The sequence below is a fragment of the Bacillus rossius genome (assembly GCF_032445375.1).
Source record: "Bacillus rossius redtenbacheri isolate Brsri chromosome 4 unlocalized genomic scaffold, Brsri_v3 Brsri_v3_scf4_2, whole genome shotgun sequence".
NCBI classification, from domain to species: domain Eukaryota; kingdom Metazoa; phylum Arthropoda; class Insecta; order Phasmatodea; family Bacillidae; genus Bacillus; species Bacillus rossius.
The window spans coordinates 31042079-31065373 of NW_026962011.1; the positions used below are offsets into that span (position 1 = coordinate 31042079).

The window sequence follows — 23295 nt, forward strand, 5'->3', positions numbered from 1 at the left end:
GGTTACGGTCGAACCACAGCTAGAGATCGCTCACTCACCTGGTAGCTGATGTACGGCATGGAGATGTTGTCGTTGATCTCGATGGTCTTCTTGTAGTCCATGAGCAGGTCCATGATGTTGGCGATGGTGGAGGGCACCCAGCGACGCCGCTGGTTGTAGAACTCGTTGAAGCCCTCCGGACAGTGCGTGTAGGCGTCGCTGGCGGCAGAGTACTCGACGCGGTAGCCTCGTTGCAGCAGCAATGTGCACAGCCACCGGTCCTCTCCTTGCAGACAATTCATCCAATCGGTTGGAAAATGGCTGAGTATTTGCACTTCGTTAATTTTTAAAACAGATAAGAGAGCAACACAGTTTTACACCACTGTTAGTGGTATACAAGATCATAGCCAGGGATCCTAGATTACCTGGCTGCTTACGTGTGCTTCTCACATAGCAAAGGTAGTGGCACACCAGGTGCAATCTCAACCCTTGGCATGACTCAAATTTATAATAAGAGAACCAAATTGTTACACAAATAATTCTGTGCCCTTCATAATCTTGGTCACTCCGTCGTCTTAAAATCCATTTCTCTACCGTTCACATTTACAAAAAACTCACTGGTGCCTCCACTCGTTGCTTTAAAATTACAGATATTCACGCTCACACATAAAGTTGAGCACGAAATATAACCTTTTGCATCTACCTTAAATTATAAGAATACGTCTTTAAGCTGAAGTACTTGTCGAAAACATCTAAAAGTATGGGTAGACCCAAATCTTGTGAGTCCTCACCTTGGTCGTATTGCACGTAGTGGCGGGCCTCCTGCGAGGTGGTCGTGTACTTCCGCATCACGCTGTCGTCCATGAGCGCCTTCCCGCGGAACAGCGAGAAGCAGCCGGGGCTACACATCACACAGCCAATCATGTGCTCCGTCGCCTTCTGCAGCCAATGACCGATGGCGTACTCAAACTCCTGGTACCACACCATAGGACCTGTCGGAATGGTTTACAGAGCTGGTAAACAATTGCAGCAAGGGCCAGCATTTTCTGCAAGTTGATGAACGTAACAGGTCTTGCTTTGATTCAGTTGGTTTTCTTGGCATTCTGTCATTCAGAAATGATAACACATATATTCAGTGGGTGAACAATTCCTCCACCCCCTCCCCACCCATACTTCACCAACACCAAAAGGCACTTGTCTAGTGAGATTATTATTACCCATATGTCCATTTTATGTCAAATTGACTGAAAGATGACCAGGTTGTTTTTATGTTAAAGCATTTTTATGATTTTGTGAGATTGTGGAGTTCCTACCAGCATTGAACAGAGTGCCATGGCCATTTGAATATTAGTTTGGCCTTGAGTAACATATTCTGCTTCGTGGGCTGTGCTTTGCACTGCCCTGAGTAGCTAGAGTAATTTGTTTGATCATTAATGAAGTCTTAGTATCACTCTTTTCACATTTCTAATATTTAATTAATGTAGGATTATTAGGTAAACAGCAAATAACCTGTTTTTTTCTGGGTGTAACCTAAACATGTTCTTCCTATATATAAAAAACACACCTGAGTGCAACTAGTTTGATTATTTTACGTAAAAGAGGGTAATTTTTAAATTAAAGTAACTGAAAACAAAAAAAAATGTTTTATAGATCAGTCTACTTGAAAGATTTTCTAGACTATGAGTGCTGCAGAGAGCATACAATGTAAAAAAATTTTTTTGTAATTTTTACAAGGAAAATCCTTAGAAATGAAGTGGCCAATGATATCACTTGTTTAACTGCAAGGAAGAGCTTTTTAAAATCGCCAATGGTACAAAGTTCCGCCTTGAAGATTCACACGTCATCGCATTGGCAACTGAGTTTCAGAGGACTGACCTTGTAAAACGACAGAAAATAAAATTTGCACGGTGTAGAGAAGCACAGGAGGTCTTCACCTGAACCGACGGGGTGGATACGACCGCAGGCGGCGCCCAGGTTGGGGTTCTTCTTCATGAGGTCGACCAGCAGGTGCACGGCGTGCGGATGGAAGTCGATGTCGCCATCCAAGGTCAGCAGGTAGGTGTTCTGTGCGATCACCTCCTTGCGCTCCACCGGGATGGGCAGCTCCATGAGGCGGTGCCCCAGCAGGTAGTACATGTACATCACCTGTCGCGTGCAGTCATACCGTTCAGAGTCGGTTCAGGGCCGAATGTACCCTTCTGCAATCAGGGGCGTAGCCAGGGGGGGGGGGTTTAGGTGTTCAAACCCCTCCCCCCTTAGTACCAAATCTATAATTCATTTCTTATTCATCACTCAAACAAATTTCATATTAAAATTAATAAAATTTTTACCATTACAATATTTAAATTTAAGAACCAAAAACTGCTAAAATAGCACTATTTTACACCTTAAAATCCAAATTTTCCCGGGGGAGGACCCCCGGGCCCCCGCGCTTTAATACGGTGGTGGTGGTGGGGGGGGCATGCTTCTTAACACCCCCATACACAAATCCTGGCTACGCCACTGTCTGCAATACCTTCAGGGATCATATGCTCAGCAGGCTCTTACTCTCAAGAACATAATCATGAATTAGTTCACGATGTAAAAAATCCTTAAAAGTACAGAAAATAGAAAACAAATAGCAAAGAAAATGGAATTAAAAAAATTACAGAAATATACCTTTTCAAAGGAACATTAAATGAAACTGACCTCTCTTAATTCATTCAATAACCACAACCAAAATACTAACTTAAAACAACCTTTAGGACATCGTATTTTTTTTTCCAGAATTAAAAACTAATGTTTGGCAAGTGAGTAGACATTATAACATGCCGAAAATTTAGTAGCACTGCTTCTTTGAGTAACAATATATATATTTTTACGAACTCCTGGCTACGTACCTATTCTGCAACATGTAACTTGAAACTGCGAAACTGTTATGAACATAAAAAACTTGTTACTTCCTTAATGACTATATATGGCTATAAATTAACTTTTGATAAGATGATAAGTGTTACGACTTCAGCATGATAAAAATCCAAGATGGCGGTTCGGAGCCCGTGTCCCAGAACCGCCTCGTTCCCCCTACTAACGCGAGGGCAGCACTCGCCTGGCTCCAGCGCTTGCGGTGGCGGATCTTGCTCTTGTCCTTGAGGTGCGCGATCATCTTGGTCTTGCCCGGCAGCACCCAGGTGAGGCGGCCGCCGTAGGGCGTGGGGAACTTCTTGGGCGGCTTCACGTGGATCTCCGTCTCGTGCACCAGCGACGCCGCCTCGTCGATGGTCGCGACCAGCAGCTTCACGAAGCGGTTCACCTGGCTGTCGTCGTCGCTCTCGTCGCTCAGCTCGAAGGCGTCGTCGAAGAAGATGTGCGCTGCGAACACGTCGTCGACCACGTACAAGTACCACACGCTGCAATATATTTTAACCTGAATACTGAATTAATTAATGGACTGAACTTCTCAGAGAAGCCATAGAAATCAGAAGGAAAATAAAGAGACACGATGGCTACATATAAAAAAATATCTGCAAAATTTTTTTGTTTACAATCGCCAGATGGTAGACCAAAGATAGTTTCCGCGTTGTTTATCGATGTCATGTTTACAGTTGCTAGTATGTATTCAGTTAGGTACTGGATACTGATAGCCCACTGATAAAGTTAGTTCATCATTAGGGAAATTTACCTATCACCTAATTAAAATATAGTTAAAACAAGTCTTACTCGTGTTATTTATTAATTTCTTCTGGTTCACTCAACTCGAACCACACATGAACGATAATCAGCAAAGCTTGCCGCACCTTACAGAGATGATGACAGACCATCCTCCAACAGACACCAATCATAGTACAGCTGTTAATTTGTTAAATATAAGTCCTAGGCCTGGACACCAGACTTCAGTTGTTGATCGCCCCTGAGGATGTCTGTGAGAAGCACTCCGTCATTCACGCACACCTTCGACCCAGAGCCGAGCAGTAGCAGAGGTTTCCCACCTGCGTGGGCTAAGACCCAGGTATTCTCGCTGGAGCCACCGAGGTTCTCGTGCACAGCCTGCGCACCAGCTTTATGCCAGTTCGACATGCAAATAAACGTTACATTTCGGCTCCCCTGGTTTGTTTTGACCAAACTATCACGGCCACTCTACCTTTACGATCACTACCGGGCACAGCAGCATTTGCAATAAAATAATACTTTTTTTACAATGTTTTATTCGATTTTTTTTTTCCTTTTTTCAAAATCGTGCACACATTAATGTATTTTCTGAGATGGTTTAAGACTGACATTTCACCTAAGTAACTTTCCGTGGCAAGGATGCGCACCGCACTTTACACAGTTTATTCGTAAGGGACGAGGCAGCTCTGCACCAGAACACCAGGCCTCAAGGCGGAATATCAATAGCTCGTCGCCTCCGTTCATCATGCGTCCTTCCGTCCGTTACGTTTCCATTCGTCAACGCCACGCATCCGCCGAGCGATTTACAAGACTTCATCCGTCGGTCAACATGTTTTCCCCAAGCAAGTGTTCAGCACTAAATGAGAACCACTTAGTGTTGTTTTGTGATATATATATATATAACAAGTTTTACATAAATTAGTAGGAGATGCAGAATTACTGGTATGCCACACCACAAAATATGTTGCTACCAAAACAAGGTGAATTAATTCTCACTGGTTTATCATACATTACTTCTCACAATCAATATAGGTAACTATTTTAGTAACGTATTAAGAAAACTGCTATCTAGCGGGCGGGCCCGAAACTACTTCAAAAAACTAGGTCTCAGTCTCGGAATTTTGAGTTTCTTCCCCGTCGAGGGGTTGTGAGGGGAAGAGAAGGAGGGCACGGACAGTGGCGGATCCAGGATTTTGGTTTGGGAGGGGCTTGACGCAGATGAAAAATTTAAAATTGGAAAACACGCTATACCTACTTAAAATGGATTAAGTAAGTATGAATGATGAGTATTATATGGCAGGTAGTGTAGTACTAAGTACAGGGGTCGCAGGGACGTCGGAACGTTTTCTAGAAGGGGGGGGGGGGGCGAAAAGATGTATCACACTTACCTCAGTCCTAGAGCGGGGGGTCCGGAATTTTAGATGCAAAATTGTGCTATTTAATGAGTTTCCGAACCAAAATATTAAATATACCATTCCAAGAATTTAATGACGTAGTATGTATTAAATACTACTCTGACAGTAGATGGAGTACAATTTAAATAAAATACCATCTAGGAATTTGCAATAATTTTACAGTATATTGACAACCATAAATTTGATTTTCTAATCAATGTGATCACCAATGCAACGTTTGTAACTACTGGTTGGGGGGCGAAATGCTATTCTCGCCCTCCCCCCCCCCCCATGCATAAAAGCACGGGGGCGACTCGCCCCTGCTGCCCCCCTTGTTCCGACGTCCCTGCAGGGGTGGTGGGGAGGGGAGCGGCCACTCACTCTCGAACTCGTAGTAGTCGGGGTCGACGACGCGCAGGTACTTCTGCGCCACGCGGCGCGCCGACTGGTCCTCGTCCAGCCGCAGGATGGACTTGAGCATCTCCATCATCTCCTCGCGGGTCTCGTGCCACATGGTGGCGCACGCGTAGATGCGCGTGATGTGGTCCGACGACTTGACCTTGGACGCGGCGTTGGACGCCGAGTGGCCCGAGATGCTCTCGTAGTCGTCGTCGTGCTCGTTGCCGATCTCGGCCAGCTCCTGCGAACAAAGGCGCGAATGCCGTCGTGTGATGCTCCGGTCAACTGGCACCGGCCATGCGCGAGATGTTTCCCACTGCACGCCGCTAGATGCCACTACTGCAACTAGTCTCACACACTCCGAACAGGGGCGCAACAACAGGGGGGGGGGGAGGCAAGGGTATTTTGCCCCCCCCCCTCTGAAACCTTGTAGTGGGGGCAAACGGGGGCAATGAAAGTGCTGTGTAATCAATTTTTGGATAATAACACTGCTTAAATAGCACAATTTTCCTCCTTGAAATAAAAAAAATTCTCCCGGGGGAGGACCCCCGGACCCCCCGCTTCAATAGGGGGGGATCGATGATTCTTTATAAAAAAGGTATATTACCCCCCATTTGGAAATTAAGTTGTTGTGCCCCTGACTCCAAACACACATTGTTACTAGGGACCGGAAAAATTCGCGGGTTCAATGACCTGCAGGATAAACTCCACAGTTCTACGTACACTCGGTCAAATGCCCACCCGCTCATTGGCTGCTGTCTTGTGAGACGTCCCAACGTAGCAGCCTGCGATTCGATAAAGCTTTTTTTTGGGTGTTTCTCATTGGCCCAGAGTCATCCATGTGAGTGGTGAGCCAATAGCAGAGGCAGCACTGAGGTATAACTATTTGTATTTTAGCCTATCGCGAAATGAATTCGCGAATTTTTCCGGTCACTAATTGTTACAAAATCGTAGGCACGCTCCACGCCGCCAGGTTCGCTGAAATCGCTTGTCTCGCGTATTTCTTACGAGTTTCCCACATTATCCCTACTGCTATATTTGCCTTAAGCTGGGTGCAAATTTGAAAAAAGAAATAACAGTAACATTAGGTCGTGCGCACAATAGTTGACCTCCATGTTCTCGAACCTACTGATTCACAACAGCGCACGGGAGAGAGGTCGTGTGCATGGGAGGGAAATGAATGAATATATTTTATTTCTGTTAACGGACGCACACAGCCAATGGGTGTAGAGTGGAATACCATTTTGGCGGGACTAGAGAACTGTTTATATTTGATCAATCACATTGTGGCAAGAAATTGTCGAAATATTACAACCCTCAGTTGTAATTCCCACTTTGAAAATTAATTAATGCTGTTACTTATGAGTAGATACCGGAAAAATTCGCGAATTCATTTCGCGATAGGCTAAAATACAAATCGTTATATCTCAGTGCTGCCTCTGCTATTGGTTCACAACTCACCTGGATGACTCTGGGCCGATGAGAAACACCCAAACAAAGCTTTATAGAATCACAGGCTGCTACGCTGGGACGTCTCACAAAGACAGCAGCCAATGAGCGGGTGGGCATTTGACCGAGTGTACGTAGAACTGCGGAGTTTATCCTGCAGGTCATTGAACCCACGAATTTTTTTCCTGCCCCTACTTAAGAGTCACTAGAAAAAAAATTGTAAATAAAAAAAATGTGTTGTTAGAATGAGTAACAAAATTTTTTATAAGATATATAAGTATATGTATGGATGTGTGTGCGTGTGTGTGTGTTCACAAATCGCTGGTCAGATGTGACGGGATGGTCTAGTTCCTGACACCGCCGGCACGTGTCCGCGGACCCGGGGCACGCGGGGAGACCCACCTCGCTCTTGATGCCCGACTGGTCGTCGCGCCGCCGGTTCAGCCCCAGCGACTGGTCGATGAGCAGCGAGTTGTACATGGGCAGCACGAACAGCTTCTCCGTGGCGGCCAGGCGCTCTGCCTTGGGCGTCCACACGTGCAGCGTGATCCACGTCTGCGACAGCAGCCACAGCAGCCAGAACCACGCTTGCTGCAACACGACCCCCGCGCCGTCAGCCCCTGTACCTGCTGCGACCTCGCGGGGAGACGGGACTAGGCGCTCCCCAGCGGTGAACACTCGGGCCGAACCTCTCCACAAGAAAAAAAATGGCCCCCTCTGGATTATTTTCAGGATTCTCAAGATAAAAGACATTTATACCTCAACGAGAGAAATTTCCCCTCCAAACAGAGAAATTACTAAAAAAAAAAAAAAACAATATATGTATTGGAGTTCATGAATATGTCTACCCACCAATTATTGTACATACGCAGAAAAATATGGATTATACACGATAGTAGGACTCAGATATAATTTGTTGTTGAAAGATCCTTTAAGGGGCTGTAAGAAATCATGTTTATAGCTGGATCAGGCATGGGATTTTATTATATGCAGCGTAATTAAGGCAGCGAAAGTAAAACAATTATAATGAAGCCTCTAATTAGAGCATTCATAAATAATTATATGATTTTCAATTAGTTTTTTTTAAAAAATGCCCCCCGCCTCTCGCCAGCAGCCACGCACCTGCTTGGTGATGAAGTCGTTGAGGTAGAAGACGGGCGGCGGCTCGAAGAACAGGTAGTCGGGCACGATGCCGTGGAAGAAGCAGGGGTCGCCGTTGCGCAGCCCGCACGCCGTGATCAGCAGCGAGATGGTCACCGGGATCGTCAGGTTCACGGGGAAGGCGTAGCTGAAGCCCTGGATCACGATCTTGCACGCGAACTTTCCTGCGGGTGAGCGAGACATCGCCCCGTGACTGTCCGCTACAGTCCGCTACAGTCCGCTACAGTCCGCTACAGGTTAATACAGTCCGCTACAGGTTAATACAGTCCGCTTCAGTCCACTACAGTCCGCTACAGTCTGCTACAGTCCGTTACAGACCGCTACAGTCCACTACAGTCCTATACAGTCCGCTACAGGTTAATACAGTCCGCTACAGTCCACTACAGTCCGCTACAGTCCGCTACAATCCGCTACAGTCTGCTACAGTCCGCTACAGTCCGCTACAGTCCACTAAAGTCCCATACAGTCGGCTACAGTCCGCTACAGTCCGCTACAGGTTAATACAGTCCGCTACAGTCCACTACATTCCGCTACAGTCTGCTACAGTCCGTTACAGACCGCTACAGTCCACTACAGTCCTATACAGTCCGCTACAGGTTAATACAGTCCGCTACAGACCACTACAATCCACTACAGTCCACTACAGACAGCTACAGTCCTCTACAGTCCGCCACAGACCGCTACAGTTCACTACAGTCCGCTACAGTCCGCTACAGTCCGCTACAGTCCACTATAGTCCACTCATGAACAATGCAATACACTTGCAATACTCTGTTAGCACGTCAACACTACAGATGACACGCATTAGCGTATCCAAAGTGCACAAAAAAGTAAAACAGAATAATGTAAAAAAAACAACATAAAACATAGTTCTGAAAAAAAAGATAATCGTTTGGTTGTTGGTATTTCAGCGCTTTGAAAAAAAAAACTTTTGTTCCAAACTAAAAATTTCAAAAATGAATGGTTTCCTTTCTTTTTTTATTTTGTATTATACAATGGCGATGTAGCGCTCTCACATCAACGTGCTTCCCTAACAAGGCGCAAGCAGATGAAGTTAGAAAATTTGTAAATGATACTTACAAGCTATTGCTAAAAAAATGTTTTAGTAATTTGTGTTTTTTCCTTTTTTATTATTATTAATGGATCCTCTCCCATTTCCATGAAAAAGATCTAATTTCGAAAAACCGCCCATTTCCTGTATTTTGCTGGACATGCCATTGACTACAAGTAACTTTAGATTTTGCAATATTTCAAAACAAAATATAGACTATATCACGCTTGTTTAACCTGAAGGTTAAGGAAACTAGCAATACACTTTATGTTGATCAAGGATGTACAATAAAATGTGAGCGAGTCTGTCTTTACCTACTCGCCTGTGATGTGTTAACATCTAAACTCGGTAACGAGCAAACTCACGCGTTCACATGTTGTTCATGCTGCTAATAAACTTATAACACAAAATTCGGTCACGAAATTTAACAGAGAATTCTTTAAAATAATGCCAGCGTAATAAATACAATTATAAATAAAAAAATATGGTTGTCTGTAAAGACGGTTTACGGACGATAGTTTAACGTGACAACGTCATAACAAAACATTGATGAAATGATTGCATACTTTTATGAATAAAATTGAATCTTTTTTATTTTAATAATAACAGAATAAATACTTGAAATTATACTAGTAATCATATTTTTAAAATGCAAGAATAATTAACCTTTATTGCCGAAATGGTTGTTGTAATAAGCAATGAAAACCACATTAACTTTTCACTTCACTTTATAAACAGTCGACGAAACAGTTCACGTGTAGATGACTTGTAATTAATTTTAAAAACTGGCATTTAGCTATAAAGTTTAAATATAATTATGAACAAGTTTTCATATAAATAAACTGTAAGCAAATATCTATCACCAATTATATGAATCACCATAATTTTTTAGTCTATTGTAACATAACCTATTATTACTGCACTCGCCGACAGCGTAACGGAACACAGCGTAACGGAACAATGAGCGTAACGGGACACAGCGTAACGGAAAAATGTGCGTAATGGGACACTTTTTCGTGCGTGTAGCCGGCGTTCATCGATTTATTAGACCTCACGTCAAAAAGTTGCTTTTCTAATACCAAAATTTCTGGATGGGAATCACACACATACTAGTTTCTTCGCCCACCGCTAAAATTCTCTGCCTGAATCGTAAAAGCTGGTTGTCATCATTCCTCTTCCCTAAAAGTCTATATTTTTAACAACGAAATAAAAAAAAATGAAATGTGCCGGCGCGGGGGCTCACTTCACCCAGTGACTTGTGTCTGCCTCAGGGTCTTGTTCGCCTCGCCTGCCCTCCCACTACAGTCATGTCCGAGTTCCCGGAGGTCAGTGGGTCACTACGCCCTTCTGCCTCATGTCGCAGGTTCGCTCCTGGGCAAGGACTGCCTCGCCCAGGTGTCTGCCTTCACACGTCGGCTACAAGTTTAAACAAGTACACAGTATCTATTATATACGCGCTGAAACATTTCTGCGAACGCAAAATGATATGTTTACGTCAGTGTCCTACACGTCAGGAAAAGTTTGTGATAATAATATTACTTTGAGTGGCTTCTTTTCTAATTTCTATAATGATTGGTATATTTCGTTCGTACCTTTTAATTTTCATTATGTTCAGTTTCATTTGACTGATTTATTTTAATGCCCTATATATGCCAGCAAAAATAATTATCTTAATTATGGCGTTAAACTTATTCTCAGGTTTACACACTATGATCAATATAAGGTGTCAGGTTCTGATTACGTGCTTCAGCAAATTTTCAGACTTTGTCAGCTGGATATCACTAAAAAAAAAATAAAAGAAAACAGTTTTCGATGCACGATTAGCAAGTCCGATGTTACATCCATCTGTATGCTTTGTTTAACAACATTTAGCTGTCAAAGCCTGGATCTCTGGTGTAAAAATAAGACACCTTCTCTTGACCAGTGTGTGCATCCCGAACAGTCGCACACAAACTAACTGCTCAACAACAACAACAACCACAACAACAACGACGACGACGACGACGACGACAAGCAGGGCCGTAACTAGGGGGGGGGGGGGCAAGCGGGGCATACGCCCCGGGCGCAAAGCTGTGGGGGCGCCGAAATCGCTTGCATTGTAATTCCTACTACAACTGGTAAAAAGTTTTTTTTAACTTGCATGCCAGGAATGTCTAATCTGATTTACAATATAACGTCTCAACATATTTAATGAACAAGTCTAGTGATTATACGGACTACTTTATGGACATAGTGGGTTCATGCATGGAAGTTACAGTAGCACAGAAACTGTTACATGTAGGTATGGAAAATCCTTAAATAGCACCATTTTTCCGTGGGAGGGCCCCCGGACCCCCCCCCCCCCCCCCCCCCCGCTTTATTGGTGTGGTATGTGCATAAAAAGAGGGTGGGGGGGGGGGGGCGCATGAATCAATTCATGCCCCGGGTGCCAGAGACTCTAGTTGCAGCCCTGACGACAAGAACACCCGCCGGTCAAGGGACAAGGGAAAACAGTCCGCACTCACCGAACACGTAGCACAGGTAGGCGGCCGCTATCTGGATGATGAGCACGTAGGCAGGGGTGTTGCCCCAAGACTCCATCTCCACGGTGTCGCCTGTGCGGGTGATGTCCGACAAGTCCGGCAGCCCCACGCCCGCCACTATCGGCTTGATCTGCACGGACACGGACACGGACACTCCACTTGGACTCGCTCAGATTACAACCAGCTGTCAGTCTGTACCCCGCAGTGGTTCCGGGTGGACTGCATTTACTACCTACGTGCCTCTAAAACTAAGGTTTACAATTATGTCACAGCACCATTAACTGAAACTGGAAGACTACAAGAAAATATTTCAATAAAATACGTTATAACACACAAAACCAAAATTATAATGTCGCAACATTACAAAATGACTCAAACCAAGTATGCATGAGCACCGTTTAACATCTTACAAAAATTTAGATAAAACCATGAAATGTCATCATACATTAAAAATTATGGTATTTATCCTAGAGGTTGTGAAATTTGTTTCCCTGGCAGAGAAAAAAAAAAGTTATACGTAGAGAATTCCTATTCCTACCCGGATCAGATACTGAGTGAACATAGTGTGTACACTGTGTCTCCGGTTCACGCCGCAGGAAGTACCTATCTGAGTAAAGTGAAGTCTATGAATACTGATTTCAACGTTCGTCCATGAATTGTAACACTGAAGCAGTACCGCAAGCTGTGAATATTAGATTATGAGTACTAATCACGATTAATGATTTAAAATAAAATGGGAAATCGTTAACCATATGAAACCAGCGATCTTAAAAATAAGCCCTCGCGACGCTAGTTTCAAACAAGGCAAGCAACTGTGTAACCCTGCATGTTCTGAAAGAAAATCAAAATCTTTCTAAACATGATCTTTTATTTTACACACGTTTGTAAAATTAATTGTAAGGTTAAACAGGTGCACATGTTGTTCGAGAACGTAGCTAACTCTGTGTGGTGTACGCGTGGTTGTCTGCGACATACGCACACTGTCTGCGTAACCTTGAACCTAAAGAGACGGCAAACGTATTTAGTAACGTCTTATTGAAATTAAATTTACACATGTTCGTGACTGCCGAGCTCTAGCGGGGGGTCGGAGCTCACCTCGGTGACGACGATGGTGTGCTGCGAGAAGGCGGTGTTGAACTGGCTGAAGAAGTTGGGCAGGCTCTCGTCCTTCACGAACAGGATGAGCAGCACGCAGCAGAAGAAGCACACCAGCTTCCACAGCGAGATGAAGATGTAGGTGAAGTAGCGGGTGGCCTTCAGTCGCTGGCTGAACTTCCTCAGCTTGCGCCAGAAGTCTGCACAAAAAAAAAAAATTGTTGGTTAGTTCAAGCCCCTATTGTCCAGAATTATCTCTGAAAATCCTCAATTAATTTGATCACTAATTACTAGAGCCCTGCAAAATTCGCGGTTTCGATGGCCTTCAGGATAGACTGCACATACCCCTGTACACTCGGGCAAATAACGCAAGTTCATTGGCTGCCGACTTGTAAGTCGTCTCAGCTGGTTTGTCTGTGATTCGATCCTTCTTTGGCTGAGAGTTTATAACTGGTTGAGATTCGTCCAGATGAACAGTATCTAAGCCAATAGCAAAATTATCTAGGAGGTATATTTGTTTGAATTCTAGCCTAACACCGAATGAATCCGCGAATTTTGCAGGTCTCTACAATTACATTTACTTTAGAAGTTCCAAGAAAGACATTAAAATACACTTTTTTTTTTAGTTTCAAGATGAGTTACAAAATATGGCAAATGAATTCAGGCTCGATCACGTGGACTGAAATTAGTCAAACTTTGTTAAAAAAAAAAAAAAAAACACATTAAAATGCCCACATTTAGCCATTACTTTCAATGATTCTTTATTGAGGAACTTTCAAGGATTGTTAGTGGAGTTGAAGGAGCTCGACGGGCGCGGAGGAGGCAGGCTCACCGGCGTGCGAGTCGCGCGGGATGAGCACGTAGTTCTCCCACCAGCCGCACGACACCAGCAGCACCGTGACCGGGACGAGCCACAGCTCGGGTCTGCTGCCGCCCTCCAGCAGCGGCCAGACCACCAGCCCCGTCGCCTGCGCCGTCAGCGCCGCCAGGTCCACGATCCACTTCATGAACCTCTTGGAGTGGTCGTTGTTGCGGGTCAGCATGCCTGCCCGCAAAGACACGCGCCTCCACCTCCACTCGACAGTTCCACGGGAAGATCAGAGCCAACACCGATGAAGCCCAGTTGTACACACAGAATGAGTAGTTGACTTCTATCTATACTAATATTATAAAGCTGAAGAGTTTGTTTGTTTGTATATAGGTAGATATAAAGAGATAAAATACAGATAGAGAAATACATAGATATATAGGTCTATATATAGATGTAGATACGCAGGGGTGCCCACAAGGAGGGGGGGGGGGGGAACGACGCAGACTGCGTCATTAAAATTTCAAGGGGGGGGGGTGGTTAAAAGAGACGAGAAAAATGTATATATTATTTACATAATTATAGCTTCTAATGTGAAAATACGTTTCTGGTGCTTTGATAATTGAAAGGGATCTTGTAAATCAAATTGGCAACCCCACACTTTCCTCAACAAAAGCAGTTTGGCATCTGTCGGTTCAGGATGGAAATATTACCTGATATGACCAAAATTATTATTCGAAAATCAGTTTTAATTAATGCAAAATGTGATAAAATATAATACTAAAAAAGTATAATATTATAAAATAATTGAGTAAATCATTGAGAAAATGGCATAACAATTTCGGGGGGGGGGGGGGCATCATTAGGTTGGGGGGGGTGAGTCATAGTGTTTGGGGGGGGGCACCTCTGTAGATAGAGATAAATATATATTTAGAGACATGGATAGATTATTTGTATATGTGTAACTACTTCAAACATATTACAAAACAAAACTGAATGAGGCATTGCAATGCATGCCGAGCATTAGCTAGATAATGGAATCTTTTCAATATTAGTAATCCCTTATTTTTCAGTTTTTTTTTTCTATATTGCTTTATAGAGTCTAGATTACATACAGACCAGGTAAATAACTATAAACCGGCAGAACAACGTCTGTCGGGATCGGAAAGTGATATAAATTATTTTGCACACTTGACATTCAAATTAAGAAGACAATTACTAACTACATCTGATCTCGAAACAGTTCCCCTTCACACTGTGTTCAACCCGGGCAACGCTGGGTACTGCAGCTAGTGTACTTATATAAACCTAACGCTCACAGAATCAGACGCGGCACGAAGCCACAAAACTGTCGCGATCATACACGAGGCTACGACATCGAGTGACTGCTCCAACTTCGTCGCGAGCAGACTGTCCGATGGCTGCAGTGTTCTTTTGCTCATGCGCGAGCATAAATGATTTTTTTTTAAAAGGCGTACCGTGGTATGTTTATAACTGACTAGTAAAATAGTGTTTTTATCGTTACTCTATTTTGATTTAATATTCACCTGTAAAGTACATATTTTGACTGATTTTTTTTTACTGAATGCACATCGATCAGTATGTTTACTATATAGGAAATACCTATTTTATAACACCAACCTTGAAAGGAGTATCATGACAAAATTTGATTCCAATAATGTGGGAAGAAATAACGTAACGAAAAAAAAAAGGGGGTGTTAAGCTGTCGCGCGGTGTCGCGACATGTCGCGTCGCGCCTTGTCTGATTCTGCGTGTGCGCCCAACATTGGACATGTCAGCGAAATTGGACAGAGTCCATTACTACTTCTTTACTTCTAGGCAGGGGCGCAACATCAGGGGGGGCAAGGGTATTTTGCCCCCCCCCCCCCTTCCTTTGAAACCTTGAAGTGGGGGCAAACAGGGGCAAAGAAAGTGCTGTGTAATCAATTTTTAGATAATAAAACTGCTTAAATAGCACCATTTTCCACCTTGAAATACAAATTTTCGCGGGGGGAGGACCCCCGGACCCCTCGCTTCAATAGGGGGATCGATGATTCTTTACCCCCCCCCCCCCCCCCTTTTGGAAATTTAGTTGTTGCGCCCCTGACCAGAGTCAATAACTACTTCTTCGCTTTCTAGATAGAGGTCAAGTCTGTATCACTGATGGTTTGCCCGATGTTTTGACGTGTCTTGTTGCAGCCATCTTCAAAGAGACTGACGGCGACGACAACAGTAGTTGTCGGTCGTCCTTGAAGATGGCAGCGAGGAGGCCCGTGAGAACTCCGGGCGAAAGCACGAGGTGGTCCGGGGACGGGCGCTGTACCAACCCAGCAGTCCCGGCACGAAGCACACGCAGTTGGTGAGCATGGCGCCTTTGACGACGTCCAGGCCCGGCAGCACCACGAAGGCCAGCAGCGCCATGCCCACGGTGTGCAGGGTCTCCATGAAGAACACGACGAGGAACTCCTTGGTGGAGGGCTTGTCGCTGGTCTTGAAGAAGCAGATGCGCAGCGAGCGGATGGCCGTGCCAACCTCGGGCACCGCGAACGCGATCACGAGGCACCACATCCACGCGATGCGCTCCACCTCGGGCACCTCCACGATGAACTGCTTCTCGCGGCCTGCCCCGACAACAACACAACAACACACTCCACTCGGACCAGTCGGAACACTCAGGGCCGGCGCGTCCATATAGGCGAACTAGGCAACCGCCTAGGGTGCCAAGTAGCTGGGGGCGGCGCAGCACGACACATAACACCTGATACAATATGTTTAACGATTGTTGAAACTAGATGAAAATGGATTTTTGTAACAGTTTGGAACGTTTATTTTGATATAAGTAATTATTTAAAGTCCACGGTGACCTGTTTATGATTTGTAATAAGTAAATAGTAAAAAAAAACACAAGCCTGCTTACATTTGATTGTTGACAAACTGTTAGGCTTACGTGATGTATTTTGAGGTAAGGTAAATTTTTTTGGGGTGTTCCGACAGGGGGGGGGGGGGGAGGCATTAAGGTTTTTCGCCTCGGGCGCCAATTTACCTTGCATCGGCCCTGGGAACACTTCCAAGTTCTTGCCAACATGACACCACTTGCCCCAACATGTTGTCAGAGAGTACAACTCAACTATGGGATAGACTAAGCTCGAGTTGAGAAGTCGATTACGAACGGTCCAATTCAGCTTTAAAGAAAATTTGATCTTAACCTCTCATATAATCCAAATCACTAGAGACGGGCACATACATTGTAAGCTAGGAAATCTGGGGGAGGACTCGGCAATTGTTTACTGTAAGTAACCATGCCAGCATTCGCCTATTTATTTCTGAAAATCAATACTAAAATCAGGAATTATGGACCTGGCTGAAATCCACGTTATACCATATACGGATCACAGGGTTGCGACTGTTGCTTCACCAAGCACCAGCCAATGAATGCCATCACTGTTCCATTTTAATCTTGTTCACCCTTCATCATCTCTAATGATCCCGATGTTGAATGAGACGTTAATTATAATTCATTCTTTAACTCAGTTCCGCTAGCAGGAACATAGGCAACAGCCTGGGCTCTGCGCAGCAAGGACACGCCCTCCACTCGATGTACCTTGAAGGGTCTTACCGAGCGCGACGTTGCAGTAGGGCAGTACGCGGTCTTTGCGCAGCTGAGACGTCATGAAGAGCGTGGTGCCCTTGGCGATGACGCCCGAGCCCAGCACGATGACGAAGGTGACGAGGTAGGCGACCACCTTGAGCATCTTGACGGTGATCTCGAGGCAGCGCTGGTTCGCCATGGAGCCGCTGTCCTGCGTGGGCGGCGGGTCTTGGAACACGTCCCATCCTTTCGTCTCCTGCACCGTACGGGTGCTGCAACAGACCGGAGGGCGCTCGTCAGTGTCCCCTGCTGCTGGACTACAAGGGAGCACTCATCACTGCTGCTGGACTACAAGGGAGCACTCATCACTGCTGCTGGACTACAAGAGAGCACTCATCACTGCTGCTGGACTACAAGGTAGCACTCATCACTGCTGCTGGACTACAAGAGAGCACTCATCACTGCTGCTGGACTACAAGGGAGCACTCATCACTGCTGCTGGACTACAAGAGAGCACTCATCACTGCTGCTGGACTACAAGGGAGCACTCATCACTGCTGCTGGACTACAAGAGAGCACTCATCACTGCTGCTGGACTACAAGGTAGCACTCATCACTGCTGCTGGACTACAAGAGAGCACTCATCACTGCTGCTGGACTACAAGAGAGCACTCATCACTGCTGCTGGACTACAAAGGAGCACTCATCACTGCTTCTGGACTACAAGGGAGCACTCATCACTGCTGCTGGACTACAAGGGAGCACTCATCACTGCTGCTGGACTACAAGGGAGCACTCATCACTGCTGCTGCACTACAAGGGAGCACTCATCACTGCTGCTGGACTACAAGAGAGCACTCATCACTGCTGCTGGACTACAAGGGAGCACTCATCACTGCTGCTGGACTACAAGGGAGCACTCATCACTGCTGCTGGACTTCAAGGGAGCACTCATCACTGCTGCTGGACTACAAGGGAGCACTCATCACTGCTGCTGGACTACAAGGGAGCACTCATCACTGCTGCTGGACTACAAGGGAGCACTCATCACTGCTGCTGGACTACAAGAGAGCACTCATCACTGCTGCTGGACTACAAGGGAGCACTCATCACTGCTGCTGGACTACAAGGGAGCACTCATCACTGCTGCTGGACTACAAGAGAGCACTCATCACTGCTGCTGGACTACAAGAGAGCACTCATCACTGCTGCTGGACTACAAGGGAGCCCTCATCACTGCTGCTAGACTACAAGGGAGCACTCATCACTGCTGCTGGACTACAAGGGAGCACTCATCACTGCTGCTGGACTACAAGGGAGCACTCATCACTGCTGCTGGACTACAAGAGAGCACTCATCACTGCTGCTGGACTACAAGAGAGCACTCATCACTGCTGCTGGACTACAAGGGAGCACTCATCACTGCTGCTAGACTACAAGAGAGCATTCATAACTGCTGCTAGACTATAAGTGAGCACTCATCACTGCTGCTAGACTACAAGAGAGCACTCATAACTGCTGCTAGACTACAAGAGATCACTCATCACTGCTGCTAGACTACAAGAGAGCATTCATAACTGCTGCTGGACTTTAAGAGAGCACTCATCACTGCTGCTAGACTACAAGAGCCACTCATAACTGCGGCTAGACTACAAGAGAGCACTCATCACTGCTGCTAGACTACAAGAGAGCATTCATAACTGCTGATAGACTACATAAGAACACTCATCACTGCTGATAGACTACAGCATAACATTCATCACTGCTGTCAAAAAAAAAACGCTTATCAGTAAAATATTAATGTTCGAAAATTTTTTTTCACCTTCTTAAAAGTAAATGATTAAAAGTCATCGAACACTGGGGAATTTAGGCCCAATCATAAACTCATTACACAGAAAAAACATTTCTGCACTTTTACTAATGATTCTTTTGGTAACCAGTTACCAAGAAATAGTTTGTAATACTATAGAAAGATATTGTAACTTTGTGTAACACACGGCTATGGTTATTTTTTTGAATATATGAAAGAATTTTTTCGGGTTAATCCTGAGTATTTTTTTATGAAAATTGGTGCATGATTTTATATTTATTTGATGTTTGGTTACAGATTATTTTTAAAACCATGGGAAAAAAACAACAGAATAGTCAATCATATGACTTTATTTTGTTTTATTATTAATCTGCGCAGTTAATACTGGGAAGCTATTCAGGGAACGGTTTACAAATAAATTTTACTCTATTGGAGGTACTGGGACAGCATAAAGCAGTAATAATCCAACCCAGTATTACTGCGAACACTATTTTGTAATGATACAGTCGTTTTCATGTAAATCTACACATGTACAACTATCTGTAATTTCACATAGTACATATTTCTGTTGCATCTACAAATCAAACTATTCAGTGTATGATTAGCAAAAAATCATTTGCAATTCACTGAACTGTTGCAAAACAGAGACAGAAAGAATAAATTCGCCAGATTGTTGGGGACGAAATAAGTTTCATTTTTTTTTTTTTTTTTTTTTTTTTAACATTTCTGTTGCTTTAACAACCGAATGGCAGTTCCATTCACACACTCATAAAGGCCCATGAACACTAAAACGTTTGTCAAAGCCGTTTTAGGAGGATCCTAGGAGGCGCTCTGACTGCACAGCCCTCTCCGCTCCCCTGACCACCGGACCTCTATGACCTCTGACCGGCCGGCGACTCACCGGGTCAGACCTCGACGTCGGGGCTCGCCGGTGTTTATTTTCTCCCCCGCGCGGCGTCGGCAATAGGAAATGAAACCTTCCGGGAGCACTTTCTCCCGGCGCGGTTGCGTCACAGTCCGCGATCACGATCACGATCTCGGCTTGGAGCCTCTACGGTGTAGACTGTAGAGGCACACAGCGGCTGGAAGGCGGCGCGTCTGCCTCTACGGCGTCTCTCTCGCTCAGTTCGCACACTTCAGAGCAAAGATATTCTCAGGTTTTAGCGGCCATGTCTGCATTCGGTATGCAACTCCGCAGTTCGTCGTTGAGGAAGAATAAGTTATACCCACCACATAATCCCAGAAGGCAGAAGGTAACTTGCTACCCTGAAGATGGCGACAACATGTTCGACCGGAACGTCGGAGTATTCTTTATACATGATGTCACTACAGCCCACAAGCCCAGCAGATTAATATGATAAAGTTTTCGTTGGACGCTGTTCTGGACACGACTCATTCTACTTTCAGACTTGCCCACACAAGGACAGAAAAAAATATATATTAAATTTCACGGATTTCCTTTGTGAGAAAGAATATGCTCTCAAGGCTCGGTCGTTTGTGACTGATTCCCATCAGCTGAGATTACATCGTAGAAAGAGTACCAAAATAATTAAATGTCCACTCTTCAAACCATGCATTGGCATAAGAGATTAAAAAATTTTCAAATCACTGTAGTGGGGGTTTTATTTAGTGACTGTTTGGATTTCGTTTTTAATAGATATCTTTTTCACGCCAATGAATGTCATTAGGTGTTGAGATTCTCTTTCCGAAATGGCCTGGTTTGGTAAGACAGAGAACTGGCATGTTCCCAGGGGCTAACGTGTCGAGGCCTGCAAAGTCAAAGTGAACTCCGAACACCCTTAGTCCCAAATTCAATGCTACTCAGCTGTATTGAGTGGTGGTTTGAGATCCAACAATGCTTTCGATCTTCCAGTAGTAAGTCAATTAAACCTAAAAGATAACATACAAGAGCGATCTTAATAACCTCCAAAATAATTATATTAATAATTTTAAGTTTAATTTTTATTACGCACTCCAATCGGATGTTTGCTTGATAAAATCGACCGAGTGAGAGGTCTCCAAACAACCTTGAGCGATACGGTGTTTGTATGTATGTGTGAATTTATCTAAAGCTGACTGTCGAACTCTTTGATCGGATTGCCATAACATTCGGAAGGTAGGCATGTAGAGCCGATAGAATTTGCAAGTTCGTATAAGAGCTAAATCGGTTGAGGGTTATTGGTAAACTGTAGTAAAAAAAAAGGCCGAAAAAAAGGGGGGGGGGGGGAACTTATCAAAGAAGTTAATCAGGTAAAGTGGGGAATCCTCTGACAATTCTTTATATATTTCGGAACTATAATTTTTTTTTCGTGGGCTTTATTTTTTTAGTCATAATAACCCTTGCTATAGTAAAATTGTCGTTTAGTATGCTGCAATCGACGCAAGATAGAGTTAAAATTTACAAAGTCAAATAACAATTAGGTTACGGCATAGGCGTGCGCAGGACTTCAGTAGTGGTGGTGTCAGATTACACAACAGCCCTATCATTCACTGACCCCGAGCCTAAAACGGGTTGGGGGGGAGGGGGGGGGTTCCTCCCCCGGAAAAAAAATTTTGATTTGAAAGCGCAAAATGGTGCTATTTAAGGTGTGTATTATTTCTGCTTGTAAATATATATATATATATATATAACGTTAACCCTAATGGTGGTGCCAAGGCACCTGTGGCACCTACCGTGCGCACGCCTATGGGTTACGGGGTATAGTTAGAAAAAGGTTTTACGTTATGTGGTATCATTGAAAATTTATTTTAACACATTTATTTTTAAAACTTCTTATGAAAGTTAATAACGTTCATTGTAGTACAAAATCACAATTAGATGTCGCTAGAGAAGTTAAATGCTGACTCGCACATACGAAAACGCACTCCAAACTTGCTTGAACTTAGACAAATTTTTTTAGAATATGAAAGTTTCGAATAATTTTTCAGTAATTTGTCGATTCAATAGTAAATATGAGTTATTAGTTATGGAGTAAAAATGTATTAAGTCACTAAATAAGGAACATCGCGCGGTCTCAGTTCGGGGCGAACTACAAGTATTAAAAATATATATATATCTCAACACGCAAGTATAAATATCCTTGTATTACTTGAGAGCCTTGAATTCCGTTATGGCAAGTTGATAAATGTCAAGTCACATAATCGAGGTTGGCTGGTTGCAGCGCGCTGAATTCCAGGCGTAGTGGCTACACGGCGAACTGTACAAGAGCAATTCGTAGCGCCAACAGAACAAGTTAGATCTGTATCTCTCCACCAGAATAAAGAAAATAAGAAAAAATGCCGGTTATTATCTTCTTGTCATTTGTTCCAGCAGTTATCATTAGGAATTTGCATATTTCGCTACAAGATTCCGAGACTAGCTGACAATTAAAACACCGTATCATCGTCTGCGTTTCGTGATTGGGCGAGTTTCTTCCAGGTACATGTGAATTATTGTCACAACACAAATCACAGTAAGCAAACGCGTCCTGAGTGGCTCGGTCAAATAGGCAAAGCATTCTCTCGCAGACGCCCGCCAATCACAATGAAGAAACCGCTGGTGCTGTGGGCATACCTTTTTTGCAGTCTAGCAAGCGTTCAGATTTTTTCCGCGAAAATTGCCTTCCCCTACTAATGCACTAAAACATAATTTATAGAGACCTGTAAAATTCGCGGATTCATTTCGCGATAGGATAGAGTCCAAATACTTTTGACATTATTTTGCTTCAGTGATTGGGCCACAGTTTATCTGAAGGACTCTGGGCCAATGAAAAATCTTTAACAGAAGAATGAGCGAATCACGATCATTCCAGTCAACAGGTGTTACGAGTCGGTAACCAATCAGCAGACGTAATTTGCACGAGTGCATAGAGGGTCATGGAGTCTATCCTTTAGGGATTTGAAATCGAGAATTTTACAGGTCTCTAATAATTTATTATTTTCCGCCAAAGGTGCAGTAGTGATTTATTCCCGCCCTGGTGAGAAAGGGGGAGGGGTTGGTGACCGCTCAACGCAGAGTTGTTGCAGGCGGTGTGCGGGGCCCTGAGGGGGCGTGGCCCGACACGACCGCTCGACTTATTGGCCGGCGAGTCTGCACGCCCCACCTCTTGCCCAACCCGCCCACAGAATGACTGTCCACCCGGGGCCCATGTCACAGGCAACCTCCGTGCTTTTTACAAAGCTTTATTCTGGCTGCAGGCGCGGCAGTGTAACAGAATGGATAAGTTATTTCTGGTTAAGGGCCCTTGAATGGTATGTTGCACCATTCAAACGGAAACATGGAACATCAAAGGCCAATCATCACCCATGGCTAGAGACCTGCAAAGTTCGCGGTTTCGATGGCCTTCAGGATAGACTGCACATACCCCTGTACACTCGGGACAATAACGCAAGTTCATTGGCTGCCGACTTG

The 23295-nt window shown here is 44.4% G+C and overlaps 1 protein-coding gene across 2 annotated transcripts in view; it reads right to left on the reverse strand.

The window, feature by feature from the left end:
• LOC134542077 (chitin synthase chs-2) overlaps positions 1-23295 on the reverse strand; it is a 111968-nt gene that overhangs the window by 27375 nt on the left and 61298 nt on the right. For both annotated transcript variants that reach the window (XM_063385991.1, XM_063385990.1), the window contains 12 exons: positions 17123-17367; positions 15834-16127; positions 13531-13743; positions 12699-12898; positions 11586-11733; positions 7992-8194; positions 7272-7460; positions 5403-5661; positions 3068-3330; positions 1914-2124; positions 771-971; positions 39-265 (listed from right to left, as the gene is read on the reverse strand). In XM_063385991.1, the coding sequence (XP_063242061.1) occupies positions 39-265; positions 771-971; positions 1914-2124; positions 3068-3330; positions 5403-5661; positions 7272-7460; positions 7992-8194; positions 11586-11733; positions 12699-12898; positions 13531-13743; positions 15834-16127; positions 17123-17367 (2653 nt within the window). The remainder of the gene's footprint in view (positions 1-38; positions 266-770; positions 972-1913; positions 2125-3067; positions 3331-5402; positions 5662-7271; positions 7461-7991; positions 8195-11585; positions 11734-12698; positions 12899-13530; positions 13744-15833; positions 16128-17122; positions 17368-23295) is intronic.